General features: G+C 44.0%; 1 protein-coding gene and 1 long non-coding RNA gene across 5 annotated transcripts in view; one reads left to right on the top strand and one right to left on the bottom strand.

Annotated features, from left to right (window-relative positions):
• Positions 1 to 188: 188 nt before the first annotated feature.
• Positions 189 to 15228, top strand: LOC308471866. The gene is made up of 2 exons (XR_013983194.1): positions 189 to 319; positions 12617 to 15228. It is a non-coding gene; the product is annotated as an uncharacterized lncRNA (long non-coding RNA).
• PBX4 (PBX homeobox 4) overlaps positions 14363 to 15283 on the bottom strand; it is a 35572-nt gene continuing 34651 nt past the window's right edge. For all 4 annotated transcript variants that reach the window (XR_013983170.1, XR_013983171.1, XM_080996124.1 and 1 more), the window contains one exon: positions 14363 to 15188. Coding sequence is in view for 1 of the 4 variants with exons in the window: in XM_080996124.1 (XP_080852250.1) it covers positions 15096 to 15188 (93 nt within the window). In the remaining 3 variants the exon portion in view is untranslated. The remainder of the gene's footprint in view (positions 15189 to 15283) is intronic.

Below are 15283 nucleotides of genomic sequence, written 5' to 3'. Positions count from 1 at the left end.
AGAGGGAGGCGGGGCCCCCGCCAGAGATGCAGCGGGGGCGGGGCGGGGCGGGGCCTGGGCTCAAGTGAATCAGTCGCCGAGCCCGGGGCCATCTAGCCCCCCCCCCCCCGCCAGGCAGGCCCTGAACCCGCCCCCGGCTGAGCTGCCGAGGAGGGAGAGGAGCCTCCGCGCCCCACGGCCACCCGGAGGCCAGGGCTGTGCAGCCCACGAGGCGCAGGTTCGCACGCCGCCTCTGGAAGGGTAGCAAAACACACAGACGCGCCCGGGGCAAAGGAACTTCCGGCAGCCGGGAGCCAGGTTTGCACCCGAAGTTTGACAGGTGGGCAAAGCAGCAGACCTGTCCATCAACTGACAGCAGGATGACTTTAGGTGACCTTTTTTCCCTTCTGCCAACAGAGTGTCTTGCAAAGTGCCCCACAAGTCAACACTTTGCCCAACAGAGGAAATAAAGAGCTCCCAACAGAAAAGGAGAAATTGAGGGTCTCAGTGTAGTTGTCATGCACGTTGCCCTTCCTCCCCTGCCCCCACCCCCAGAAACAAAACATAGCAACAGACACAGAAGTGGCCAGAATTTAAGGGAAAGACAACAGCCTTGCAGTGCATTCCAATATGAACAGTACAGTGGAACCTCAGGTTACAAACACCTCAGGTTAGAGACTCCGCTAACCCGGAAGTAGTACCTCGGGTTAAGAACTTTACCTCAGCTGAGAACAGAAATCGGGCGGCGGTACAGTGGCAGCGGGAGGCCCCATTAGCTAAAGTGGGTTGTGCAGCTTCCACTGCACCTCCCAGGTTCAGAGGAGATCTTGAGAGAGCCCTGAGAAATCTCCCCAGAAATCTCTGTTCATCCATGGTAGCAGGACCCCCTTGGATTCCGCCACCTGAGGCAGCTGCCTCAGTTTGCCTCCTGGGTCCAGCCTGCCTATTTTGGTGCTATCCAAACCAGCCAAGTTCACCAGCCACACATCACTGGCCAGGACGGATGCAGTGAACCACAAAACTTCCACAAAAACCACATTCCAATACCTGTTCTGGGCCTAAAGGTTTTTCCGGGGGAAATGCCTGGAATGGCAACATCTAAGAAACCCAAACCAGGGTGCTATTCAACTAATGAATTATAACAGTGCAGCTGTCAGCTGCACAATGTAACTTCCCTGCAGTTTCCTCTCCCTGTGCGCCTGGAGGGGGATCCCCCAACCCTCAGGGGGGATGTAGGGAGAGGGTGCGTAAATCACATTACGCAGGTAAAGGTCATTCAGTAGCATAACTTGTTAGCAGAATACCGCCCCAAATTCAAGTCGCATTGTTGTTTTGGCCATTTTTTCTGGATTCATCCTTTAACTACAATGGATAGCAAGCCTGGATTCTGTGAAAGTTTGGGATCTTACTGCACCAATCCCATCAGCTACAGTGGTACCTTGGTTCTCAGACTTAATCCGTTCCACAAGTCCGTTCCAAAACCAAGGCGTGGTTTCCCATAGAAAGTAATGCAAAATGGATTAACCAGTTCCAGACTTTTAAAAACAACTCCTAAAACAGCAATTTAACATGAATTTTACTATCTAATGAGACCACTGATCCATAAAATGAAAGCAATAATACATTGATTGATTGTGTAATACAGTCACACAATCAATCAATCAGTAGTTGAACTGGGCTCCACAGTGTCACAAAAGGTTCCAAGATGGCGTTGTTAGTGGAAGCACTGACTTGAGCTCCGCAGCAGTTGTGCGGTTTTTATTAGTTTTTATTAGTTTTATCAGTTTTTATTCAGCTTTTATCAGCCTCAGTATTTTATCTACAACATTTGGCAGCTGTTCTTTAACTAATATATTCAAGGCTTGAGTTAAAAGCTCAAGTTAAAAGTCTTAGAAAAAGGAAGAGGGGAAGGAAAAACGCCGAGAAACAAGGAGCGGCTGAAACTGAAGGCAAGTTCTGCTTCATTTTATCCCCTGGCAGAATTACTTGCCTACCTTGGAAGCAGTCTCGCGGAGAACCCTCCTGCAACACCCGACGGAGCTAATGAACCGAGGTGAGATTTTTACCAACTTGACCCTACAAGATAATGGTGACGACCAGGAGTGGCTATAGAACATCAGGCTTTTACCAGAGTGATTTAAGACCTCTCTCTAAAAGAGCTACCCTAAAGGGAACTCAAACAAAAAGCACTCGGCCCTTTAAGAATAGGGATAAAGTTAAGCCGAGTGAGAATCAGCAGGAAACTGAAACTTTTCCCTCCTGCACTGAAGGGCCGGCTGTGCAGAGAGAGGATTGTGTAGAAGAATGCCACAACAAAGGGCCAATAAAGCCCAAAGTAAATCCAAACACAATTGGTACAGTCACCGAAGCACTCCCAAAACAGAGACTTAAATCCCAAGCTTCTCCTGAACCATCCCAAGTCCGAGAAGTGGAAGAACTAATGCTAAAACAAATTGCAGAGATCTCTTCGGGAAACCCTAAAACATCAGGAGACCCCTGCTTCCAACCTGAGACAAATGAGGATGAGGATTTATCAGTTATCAAATGGCTTGTGTTTTTAACTGAGGATATCGAAAATATAAACTCTCATCTGGCCACCTGTACAAAAGTCCTCACTATAATGTTGGACACTTGCAAAACTCTCTGTAGGGAATCCAGCGGGATGACTGTAGAATTGGAAAGTAATAACAACTTCCTTCCTATCACCTGCAAAAACAGATCACCAAGGAAGGCCAAGAGATCTTGTAGGGCTACTGCCTTGGAAAGGAGGCCCATAAGGGCAAAAAAGAGCAGAAATGTTAAAAATTTTAAGGCAGTGCGTTACAAAAAAATGGATTTAAAAAAGGTTTTTAATCTTCTCAAGAGTATCCCAATAACCGAGACCAGTGGGAACACTGAGAAATTGTTAACCAGGAAATCTTCTAAGCAAGAACGTTCTATAAACCCTTGCCCTGACGCTGCGATGGATTCCTTGAAACCCTTAACACCTATCCCAACACCTAACTCCAAGCAAGACATCTTGATCCAAGATCCATGGTCTTACATTCTATCTGTAGATGAAACCAATCCCTCTAAGAAGAGAAATCTGATAAATCTAACAAATAAAAGCTGGAATCTGGTGCTGTACCAAAACAAACTCGTTTTATCAAATTATCCCAAACCCCCAGGACTCCTGTCACAAGAAGAGCATAAAGCCCATCTATTGAACCTTTTAAAGATCTATATGCCTTAATAACCCTACTGATTTGGCCCAAGTGGAATATCTATACTTCAATGGATTCCTTGCCAGAGCGGTGGTCTCATTCTATGAAGGGAGACTGGCAAAACAAGTGTACAAATGTAGAGAACAACTGGAGATGAGTGGTATAAGAATCTCAAGGTACTTTAAAAATGAAGCACCTCCAATTCCACTTATCCCCCATATCGTAAATTTGCCAAAAACTCAACATGAGATTGACCAACACGTTTTAATTGATATAAACTCTGCGGAGGACATCTCCAAACATCCTACTGGTCTGGTTGCCAAGGACTCTCAAAGGTTGGACTCCCTTGGGCCCAGGTATGCAGAGAATCAGGGAATCGATCTTGATAGCTTTGATAATAACTTACTCTACTCTTATAGCGTTCTCCCGCAAGAAGTTCAGAAAGAAATACTTCATAAAATTGATACCCTTTACTTCTGCCTGACAAACGTGACGGAGGAACAGCTGAGATTACCTAAACAAAATATGCTTGATAGAGACTGTGGTTCAGATTCTGTCCCACGTTTATACCACCAAGAACTGGACCTGTGGGTTGGGAAGGCACCCACCCCTACCAGCCAACTGGTTGTTGCGGAAATGAATCCACTCTTCCATATTCTGGAGGCAGAAACCTTACCACCAGACCCATCTACCATGCACCCCATCTCTGAGGCAAATATGACTACAACATCTGCCTGGGACAAAATGAGGGAACTCAACGAATCTGAATTAGGCTCTCCATGTAAAGTGCCCCATATGGGTCCACTTACTTGTAACTTTATTAACCCACTCTCTTCTAACGTGTGCAAGTTGAATAAATCCATAGATACCATCGAACCGATAACAGAACCAGCTGAACCAGACCAACACATGAGAGACGACTCCATTTTATTTTTAGCCCCGAAGAATGATCTGGTCGAAGACCCGACAGGTCGTATTAACAAAATTATCCAAACAATTAATGATCACTCAACTAGTGGCACGATACCTGTTGACTTAAATTCGCTCTCTTTAAGTAATACCCCCCTAATCCCACCATCTGGCTCTGAAAAGTCGACTATCTTAGGCCTAACATCTGCCTTTAGCGAGACAAGTGGCAAGACTTTACAGCCAAACCACCCCAATAAATCTAAACAGTTGGGATGTATAGCACGATTGCCACCTTCTCAAAGGAAAATTACTGATTTTTTTGAAGCTGAAACTCCCCCAAATTTAGAATCCCATTCCCACATGATCTGACTACCTAACGACCAACCCGGCCACTCCTCGATGTCATTTTTATGCTGGAATATTGCGGGATGGAGGGGGAAGAAATTTGATCCAGACTTCTTAAAATTTGTTAATTTATTCCAAGTAATTCTCCTACAAGAAACTTGGGAAGAGGTGGTGATTGACATAAATGGATACGATACCATTTTGCTCCCAGCTAGCCCCTCTCTTAAAGGTGGACGCCCTAGGGGAGGTTTGGTAATAGCCATCTCCCTCAAATTGCAAGCAAAACTTACACTTGTTAAATCTTCCTCGCCTTACGCGATCACAGGATTGATTTCAGGAGGGAAATTTGAACTACTGGTAACAAATGTTTATTTCCCCCCTGGGGGGCAGGTAGCGGACCTCCATTCTAAATGGGAAACACTTGAAGAACACCTAGCTTTCTGTTACACTAAGTTCCCAAATATTTCAGCAGTCATGGGAGGTGATTTTAATGCTCGTACAGCTGCAAACTGGGAAGCGCTAGGCAAGGCCAAATGGTGGGTCATACCTGATCACCAGAACTTGGATTTCTCCCCCCATATACAGAGAAAATTGAAAGATAATAGGATTAACGAAGCGGGAACCCTTCTTTATCAACTGATTTTACTTTTGAATTTGATAATTTTAAACGGAAATTGTCCCCCGGATATTCCGGGTGAGTTCACTCATTTGAGCACACTTACAAATAGTGTTCTCGATTATTTTATTGTCTCCAGAGATCTATTCCCAAATTTTTCTTATTTTAAAATAGAAAACGTCCAAATGAGCGACCATCTCCCCTTGAGTGCCAAGCTTTCCCTAGACTGGCAGTCTATCAAGTCCAGACACCCCATATATATGGGAATAAATACTGCAGAACAAGTGAGAGGAATAAAATGGTCAGTAACTCAAGCCCAAAAATATATGGAATTTTTCCAACAAGAGATAATTCAAACTCATGTTGCTTTGGATTTCGATTTGTATGGGCATGAACAAATTATTAATTCATTTTCTCTGCTTACAGAAGATCTTATGTCCTTTTTTACAGTACCAGCCATCCAAGTAAATCGGGCCCATTTTAAGACCGGTGCCCCTTGGTTCAACTTAAAATGCAAACAAGCTAGACGACATCTCTGTGCCATTTACAATGAATATAAATCTTCTGGCGCTTTAGTATTACCTAGGAATTACCAACAAGCAAAAACAGCATATAAGCAAGCCCAGAGAATGGCTAAGCAAGAGTGGCAACAAAATCGCTGGCAAGTGCTTATAGTCGCCTCTAGTCCATGTAGCTCACGGCAATTTTGGCAATTGGTTAATAGAAGATCAAGGAGATACCCTTTAACAATAATTCCTGCCCCGGTCTGGGAATCCTTTTTAAGGAAATATTTTGCGTCACCAGATTCCAATACCAACGCTTTTGATGATGTATTTGACCATCTCCCCATCTGGCCCCCTACTGACCCCGATGAAATCTTGAATTTAATCTCTAAACTTAAAATCGGCAAAGCCCCTGGGCCAGATTTGGTTCCGGCGGAAGCCATAAAACTACATTCCGACTGGTGGGCAAAAATCCTGGCTGTTACTTTCGATGCTATTAATGCAACTGGAAGGGTGCCAAAAATATGGAAGGACGCTATTATAATCCCAATATATAAAAAAGGCTCCCCAGACGACCCGGAGAATCATAGGAATATTAGTTTACTGTCAATAGTTGGAAAGATATATGCACGTTTTCTGCTGAATAGACTTACCCAATGGGCTGAAGAAAAGAAACTGATAGGCCCCGAGTAAGCAGGATTCAGACCGAACCAGTCAACTACGGACCATGTTTTAGTCTTGCACCATCTAGCCCGGAAATATTCCTCTTCAAACCGAGGCCAACTTTGTGCGGCTTTTATCGACCTTAAGGCTGCATTTGACAGCATCCCAAGAAGGTTACTCTGGGAAAAGTTGGCCCGATGGGGAATTGATAGAAGACTTTTATGGTTAATAATCCAGCTGCATGAGGGGTCGGCTGCTAGGGTGAGAATAACAAATTCTGTGCCCATCAACAGAGGAGTCCGGCAAGGATGTATCCTAGCTCCTTTTCTTTTCAATTTATTCATTAGTGACATGAGGATACCATTGGCTGAATCTCAGGAAATCACCCATGCCCCCCGTCTCACAAACTATCGTTGCCCATTATTACTCTATGCTGATGATGCTGTGATTTTATCCTTCTCAAGAATTGGCCTCAGGAGAGCATTAAAACTATTTGTTTCATATTGTAAAACAAATTCCCTCACTATAAATCAATCTAAATCCAAAGTACTAATTTTCTCAAAAAGTCAGAAATCTTATAAGTGGCAATTAGATGGAAAACCTATTGAACAGGTTTATAAATTTCAATACCTGGGAGTTTTTCTCCAATATAATCTGGGTTGGATGGCGCATATTGCACATATTTTAAACAAGGCCAAGGCCCTATCCTTTGCGCTTTTTCTTTTCGGACGGGGCTCTTCATGTTCCATCTGCCTTGAAAGTATTCAAAGCTAAAATAATTGCAACATTGGCATATGCTGTTCCTTTATGGGGGACCGCAGTAAACTTGATGACCTTGGAGGTAATTCAAAACCAATTTCTAAGACGACTGCTAAAACTTCCCCAGTGCGTTAGTAACACAGCTATTCGCTTAGAATTAAAAACTACATCTTTAGAGGCGCAGCCTTTGTTACTGGCTGTCCTTAAGGCAGAGGCTCCCGAATCTGTATTTGATCCAATGCCTCTGGAGAGATAATTTTCCCGTCCTAGGGGCAAAAGAGATCCATTCCAAAGTAGTGACCTATGGATTGTCTCCATCAGAATTATTGGAATTGGACCTAGCCACAGCAAAAGAAACCCTCACGCAAAAACTTGAGGAGATTGACCTACAACAAAACACCATTTTGGGTAGTGGCACTTGCTCACCATTAAATCTTGGCATAGTGCCCTCACAGCAGATACCATCTTATTTGACCTCTTTGTTTGTAGCGGCCCACAGATATGCCTTTATTAAGGCAAGATTTAACGCCTTTCCTTCCAATGTCTTGAATAATAGATTTTCCAATGGTCGGATCTCAGCGGTGTGTGTATGTGATAATAGATCTATAGAATCTTTACAACATATACTATTCTGCTGTTCACTACATTCAGTTCCTCGGAGCAGATTTTTGTCCCCTTTATTATTGGAAATCTCAGGTGATTCCTTGGAAACACAGCTAATACATTTATTGCAAGATTCTGATCCGAGTACCGTATTTTTCGCTCTATAGGACGCACTTTTCCCCCTCCAAAAATGAAGGGGAAATGTGTGTGCGTCCTATGGGGCGAATGCAGGCTTTCGCTGAAGCCTGGAGAGCGAGAGGCGTCGGTGCGCACCGACACCTCTCGCTCTTCAGGCTCCAGGAAGCTATCTGCAAGCCTTGCGCACCCGGGGGGAGTTCCCCCGGGCACTCAAGGCTTGTGGGCAGCAGCCTGCAGCGCAGAGCACGGGGTGCCCTCCGGAGGATGCCCTGTGCTTCGCGCAGGTGTCCGCAAGCCTTGCGCGCCCGGGGGGAGATCCCCCCTGGGCGCGCCCAGCTTGCGGGCGGCAGCCTGCAGCACGGAGCACGGGGCGCCCTCGGAGGACGTCCCGTGCTTCGCGCAGGTGTCCGCAAGCCTTGCGCACCCGGGGGATCTCCCCCCGGGAGCGCAAGGCTTGCGGGCGGCAGCCTGCAGCGCGGAGCACGGAGCGCCCTCCGGAGGACGCCCCGTGCTTCGCGCAGGTGTCGGCAAGCCTTGCGCACCCGGGGGATCTCCCCCGGGAGCGCAAGGCTTGCAGGCGGCAGCCTGCAGCGCGGAGCACGGGGCGCCCTCCGGAGGACGCCCCGTGCTTCGCGCAGGTGTCTGCAGCCTGCCGCCCGGCGCGTGGGGCGCCCTGAAGCAGAGCGCCCCTCACGCCGGGCAGACATCGGCCAGCCCCACAAGCTCGGGGGACAAGGGGGAGGCGCAGCGCCGCCATCCCACTGTTCCCCAACCTGGTTTTGGGGGGGAAATAAAGGAAAAAAATTTTTCCTTTATTTCCCCCCCCAAAAAGTAGGTGCGTCCTATGGGACGGAGCGTCCTATGGAACGAAAAATACGGTAGGTCCCTTTCTGTTGCCAGATTTCTGATAACAGTATTAGCCTATAAAAGGAAAAATGGATTACTCTATGATTATTGATTTTGCCTAAATAATATTGATTTATACTGATAATCTGATACTTTAAGCGCTATATTGTTCTTATTTTAATGGAATTTAGAAACTTACGGATTGACATGTACTTGACTTAAATGTAATTTAATTTAATTTATTAATTTTATCTTGTTATACCTGTTCTGCTGTATGATGTATTGAATGTGGGCCTATGGCCGTAATAAACTAAACTAACTAGTGTCACAAAAACAAAAAGAGCCGCAGAAATAAAAATGCAAAATAAATAGCAAAGACAGACATACCTCAGCGCAACACTCAAAATGGAAGCATGGCACTCAAATCAGAAGCGTAACACTCAAACCGGAAGTGTGACACTCAAAACGGAGCATGTTCGGCTTCTGAAAAAAAGTTCGTAAACCAGAACACTTACAGTTTGCAGAGTTTGGGTTCCTCATTGTTTGAGTACCAAGGCGTTTGAGAACCAAGGGACCACTGTATTCTTGTCTGTCTTTGTATCCCACCTTTCCTGCAAGGAGCTCAAGATGGCTTAGAGTGTCCCTTCTCCATTTCATCCTTGCAACAACTCTGTGAGGTAGGCTAGGCTAAGAGTGAGTGACCAGCCCAAGGTCACCCAGGGAGCTTCACGGCTGTGATGTCTCAAATGGGTTGGCAGGGTTAGCTCAGAAGTTGGGGTTGCAGCCATAATCAAAAAGTTTATTGCCTGGAATAGGTGCTTGAATGTGGATTCTGTTGAAGTTTTGCGGGATTTGCATCATTCCCATTTGCTCCAACATAAGAGTTATTTGAATGGCTTGTAAATTTGCATTCCAGGTCCCTTTCCTGAAATACACATTTTGCCTGGAAACAGAACATGGTTTCTGTAGATTTTGTGGCTTAGTACATCACTCCCATCTGATCCAATGTGATTTCAATTGGGTTCATTTTGATAGCTTGGAAGTTAGCTTTCTGGGCCATTTTTCTGTAAATAATATAAATTTCCTGGAACATGGTTTATGTGAGAGTTATATCATTTAGTGCTTCAATCCAATCTAGTTTTGCATGGCTTGTGAATTTGGATGGTCTGGAAATCTCAGAAGTTGGTACTCCAGGCCATTTTTCTGAAAGTGGTATCAGAACATAGACTCTGGACTTTCTACATAAATTTCATCTAGAAACATGTCACCAATATATTTTGTTGATTTGGATAGCTTTGAAGTTGTCCTGTTGTGTCGGATTAGCAATTATAATATTGGAATACTTTCAGTTCTAAAATATTGCTTGTCTGTCTCTATAAACAATGCCAAACACAGTGTTAAATAATACATCCTGGCTTTTACACAATTGAAAATCCACTTTCAGCTAGCTAAGAACCCCTCCTTGAAATTAAGGTGGCAGTTTCCAAGTATATCAGATCACACAGCTTACACTCATGCTTGATTTTAAAATAATTTCACAACTGCAATATGAGCTGTATTCACAGCTGTTCTTGGGCATCTTTTTAATCAATCATCAGTGCATTCTGTATTTTGAAGGATGTATTAAAAGAGCTCTTTATAATAAGAAACTAAATATGACTCAAAGAAAGAAACAGCTACCCTAAGAGTTTAAACTTATAGGATTCAGGGTCAGAAAACAATTAAGATTTCCTTCATCCAATTTTCATTTTTCTCATTAGCTTCTCCTTAGAAGCTTATGCAGCAAAGAAACATTTTCATATCTCCATGTCCCAGTAGCTATAGATTGGCATCAGTGACTAGATGCATCTAGTCTATATATCTGGTCCATGGGGCCTGTTGGAGGCTGTGTAGTTGCAACACATTCTATGGATGAAGGAATCTTTGCTGGTCTTAGCCTTGAAAGAAACTTTAGAAAAGTTTCAGGAGTTTTGTGACAAGGTTAAAAGTATGCATGATGCTAACATTGATTGTCTTTTCACAGATGACAAACAAGTTTTTCTGTTACAGAAGTTTCAGAAGTTCCTGGATGGAAAAGGGATAGACCACAAAGTGGCAGTTTCGCAAGAAGCGTGGAACAGGGGGGTTTGTGTAAAAGTGAACAAAGAATTGCTAAAGGGAATGAATGCGCAATTGCTGAGTTCACATTTGCCACATGAATATTGGGCCGAATCGCTAGCGTCCTATCTTCATGTGTGGTTGAGAAAAGTCTCAACAGAGTTGGGATGTTCTCCTTTTGAGAAGCTGTTCAATAGAAAACCTTCTGTTGCCTATTTTAAGGTTTTCGGGTCTCATGTGAGAACAGAAGCTCCAGGTGGTGTAAAGAATGCCAGAGGCATTTTTGTGGGTTATGAAAAGGGTCTCTACAGAGTAATTTTGTCTGAATCTGGTCAGGTGATTCTCACAAAGTTCCTAGAGAGTGCTCCAAAGCAAGAGCGGATAGTACAGACATTTCCCACAGGAAACGATTCAGATGATGATGATGATTTTTCTGATGTCACAGATTACAGTGGTACTGATGATGATGACAGTGAGAGCTCAGAGAGTTCAGTTGTAACAGTCATTGAGAGGAAATCTCACACAATGGATAGACCTTCACAGGTGAAGGAAGAACCACTGATTGCTACTGGTTCTCGACAGAGTCCAAAAGTTGAACCAGTGAGCACAGAGGATCAGAACCTCTTACGTAGGTCTGAGAGAGCAACGAAGGGTGTACCACCCAAGAGGTATTCAAAGGAGTTTGCTAACCTTGCATATGTTGCTATTGTAAACGACCAAGGACAGATTGAAGCTGTGTCTGAGTCAGAGACAAAGGCACAACAGAGAGTTGTTAACCGAGGTAATGCGAAGTCACACAACCAGAGAGGTACATTGGTTAAACCAGTGGCGGGTAGTTCCAAGGGTGGAACTGAAACAACAGGGGAATGTTATAAATATAACAACTGTTTGTTTTCTTCTCTGGATGACGCTTTGCTCGCGGCACACATTGATACTTTAGGGGGAGTATGTTACCATAAAGCACCAATGCTGCAGCAAGCAAAGGCTCTAGCAGCTCAGCCAGCTGCTTGTGGCTGGAAAGCCAGACAGGATGTTTGTGACTGTTGCCATGGGAACAAAGGGGCAGTCCATTCTGTACTGAGCACCGGATGTTAGCTCAGTGTGTGTGTGTGTCATATGACCCGTACTGGAGGTACTTGGGAGGAGTTTTCTTCTTGCTGTTGTTGAGTGCAGACATGTTTCTCTGTACTGATGTAAGAGGCAGAAATAAATGATGTAAATAGTTTTCTGTCTGCTTCTTTCCCCTCCCTGGGGACACCAAAGGGGAGAGAGGAAGAACGGTGTGTTCCTCTCATACATCTGAGAAGAATCGCCGGACCTCGCCTGCTTATCAGCAGAGGTTGGGAGACGCGGGGAGGTCGACAGGAATATCTGCCGGTGCCTGCTTGTGGCACATTCCTCTGACCCAGGCAGAATTCCAACAGTAAGTCCATGTAATCCTAAAACGTAACCATGACCTGTATGACAACTATCACATACAAAGAAGGAGGAGGAGGAGTTTGGATTTGATATCCCGCTTTATCACTACCCGAAGGAGTCTCAAAGCGGCTAACATTCTCCTTTCCCTTCCTCCCCCACAACAAACACTCTGTGAGGTGAGTGGGGCTGAGAGACTTCAAAGAAGTGTGACTAGCCCAAGGTCACCCAGCAGCTGCATGTGGAGGAGCAGAGATGCGAACCCAGTTCACCAGATTAGGAGTCTACCACTCTTAACCACTACACCACACTGGCTGTAGAGGAGATCAAGATGCACAACATCAGAGAGTCCTGTAGAACAAATATGTTTTAACAAGATGAAAACACAGGCTTTCTGCCACACCCAGTTTTCAAGAAAATTTTAAGAGACCAAGATTCTAATTGAGCACGCAAACAAAAAGCCAATCCCTGAAAGAAAACATTTTGTTGCAATTGAAGTACAATCCCAATCAAACTTGTATCTTTTTTGTGCCCCTTAGAGGAAAGCTGAGATGACCCCTGGGTCCCTTGCAACTCTGCAATTCTATGATTCTGTGACCTGAATTCCATCTTGCCTCTGCTCCACCTTAAGCACCTCTGTGATTGACAACTGGTCCAGGTAGTTCAACTTCTGAGGCTGAGGACTATACATTTGCTGAGACTCAGCACCCTCCCATTTGCAGGGAGCTACTTCAGGGGTGGCAAGAGACATACTTTAACATCAGCCACTTCCTGATGGGGTTGCACTACCTTGAAAGAAAGATGTTCATGGCTTGGGATTTCTCCTAAATCCAGCGTTGTCAACGAAGATACAGGCAGCTTCACAATGTAGAATGCATCCCACACGCTTCAGCTGGTGGTCCAGTTAGTCTCTTAAGGATAACTGGATTTCAATGATCACTCTCTAGTAACTTCTACAATGCACCATGTCTGGAGCTGCCTCTGAAGAGTTCAGAAACCACAGCTAGTGCAGAATGCAGGGGCCAAATAGTATGATCATGTTACCCTGGCTCTGGTCCAACTGCACTAGCTCTGCACATGTTTCCAAGCCTAAGTCAATGTGCTGATTTTAACTTGGGAGAAACTTGCGTGGCTCAGGCCCTCCGTGTTTGCTGGAGCACCTCTCCAGACATGATCCTACATGTAGCCTTGCAGTGGTCAGCCAAGAAAGAGCCTCCGAGTGTCGTAAGAGATGCTCACAGGGAGGTGACAAGGGAGAAGAGCTTTTTTGGTGGTGCTCTCTATGGAACGCTTGCCATGGTGAGGCTGTCTGGCACCAGCGTTAACAACTTTTGGGTGCAGATACAAGACCTTTCTCTGGTCCCAGGCATTTGACAGAACATGACAGTATCTGTTGGCTTTTATGTGTTATCTTTCTGTTTGGCACTGGTGGCTGGCTGCTGTGCCGAGATATAGGCATTTATGGGATGGATGCTTTTTTACTATTACGTTGTTCCTTGTTTCTGCATTTTAAATTTTGCATTATTTTCTGCAAGCTGCCTTAGCATAAGGTGTTTTAAGAAACGCAATGAACAGTAACAATAAAACATCACATGAAGACATAACAATTTAGTCTCTCCCTGGTAGCATATGCTTCTTTTAAGACTGACTGGTCATAGGGTAAAAATGGGTGTCATATATAGTCTGCAGTCTGGACAATCATATCTCAGCTTAGTAAGTAGAGATATGAACAAGCCTTTTACCTGCAAACTGAGTGAGAGCCTTTGAATGACTCATGATTAAACCAGGAAGTTACCTAATTAACCACGTTTTCCCATTTTGGCCTAACTAGAAAGCCATGATTACTAGTTTTAGGCTCTTAATTTTTTTAAGCACCGCAGAGATGTTTATCTAGGCTTTCATCACATTCATAAAACATCTCTTTATAAAATTACATGCAGGATTCTGCTACAGATATAGGGGAGGCTTCTGGGTGCCAGCTAAACAGCCCCATCCAGTGAGCTTTTGCTACAAGCGTTCAGAATAATTTCCCCACAAGCATCCCGAGAGCTCAGTTTCCAAAAGAAAGAGAGGTTTGAAGCAAATGCTCTACTGCTCTACCAAATGTTGCTTCTGTCTTCGCCCATATGTCATAGCACAGGAACAACGGTACCTTCATCTGTCCAAGCACCTTCATAGGTAACTATATTTGTTTATAGGGCAAAATATTTCCTTCTTTTCTTCATCCACCTGCCAGGAAGCTGTTAGCTGACAAACATGAAGGAAGGCTTCGAAAGAGGCAGAAAGGAAAAAAAGGACTTTGGAAGTTTATTCTTTGATAAAATTTCAACTGAAAGTGGTGGACTTTGCTATTAACATTTTTCTAAATGCACAAAAATCTATTCACAAGGAAGTCTGTGTTTACTCTAAGACATTAAATTAGAACTACATGAGAGTGACACAGAAGATGAAATTTCTATTCGAGAGCAAAGTCCAACAATCATTTTGGTAAAGCAATGGCCTGTTCTGGTTAATGAGTTCAAAGAAAAAGCCTTCCTATACAAAATTACAATACAGAGAACGCATACAATTACAATACAAGAGGGGCTATTTGTTAGTAACTAGCATCTAGAACAGAATTTTTATAATAAAAACACATAGAAATTAAAATCAGTTGCTATTTTTTTAAATTGGAAAAATGGAGACAAATTCCAAAGTTCATTGGAGAAACACTTTCAGACTTGTAAGCATAAAAGTGATATTTCTTTTTAAAAAAGGAATTTGGTTTGGTAAATGAAGCCAGTTCCTTTAAAATCCAAAGGGCAGAAGCCAGAAGACTCAAGCACATCATGCCGAGAGGTAGAGAGGTGTCCATATATAATCACAATCTTCTATTGGTTTTCTTTTTTCTTTTTCTTTTGTCTGAGGTAATTAGCTGTGTGTGTCAAGTTGTAGAATCAAAAGTATTGGCAAAAAAAGAGCAACATTGACAAGTTACACTAACGACCTCTTTCCTCTCCTCAACAGGTCCTAAAAAATTTAATTAGACGCATCTGAATTAATGCTTCCGGGATCTCCGGCAGGTGAAGTGATTGATGAAGGGGTAGTAGCATCCTGCCAGCTGCCATTAGCCTGAAGAGGGAATAAATGCATTTTGTTGTTAAGTCCACAAGGTGTTACTTGCATCCTAAACCATTCTGATTCTGATTTCCCACATCACAGTGGGA

The sequence above is a fragment of the Podarcis pityusensis genome (assembly GCF_964106645.2).
Source record: "Podarcis pityusensis genome assembly, chromosome: 2".
Classification (NCBI taxonomy): domain Eukaryota; kingdom Metazoa; phylum Chordata; class Lepidosauria; order Squamata; family Lacertidae; genus Podarcis; species Podarcis pityusensis.
Note: the sequence above shows the minus strand (reverse complement) of the source record. Positions and strands in the feature narration are given on the sequence as shown.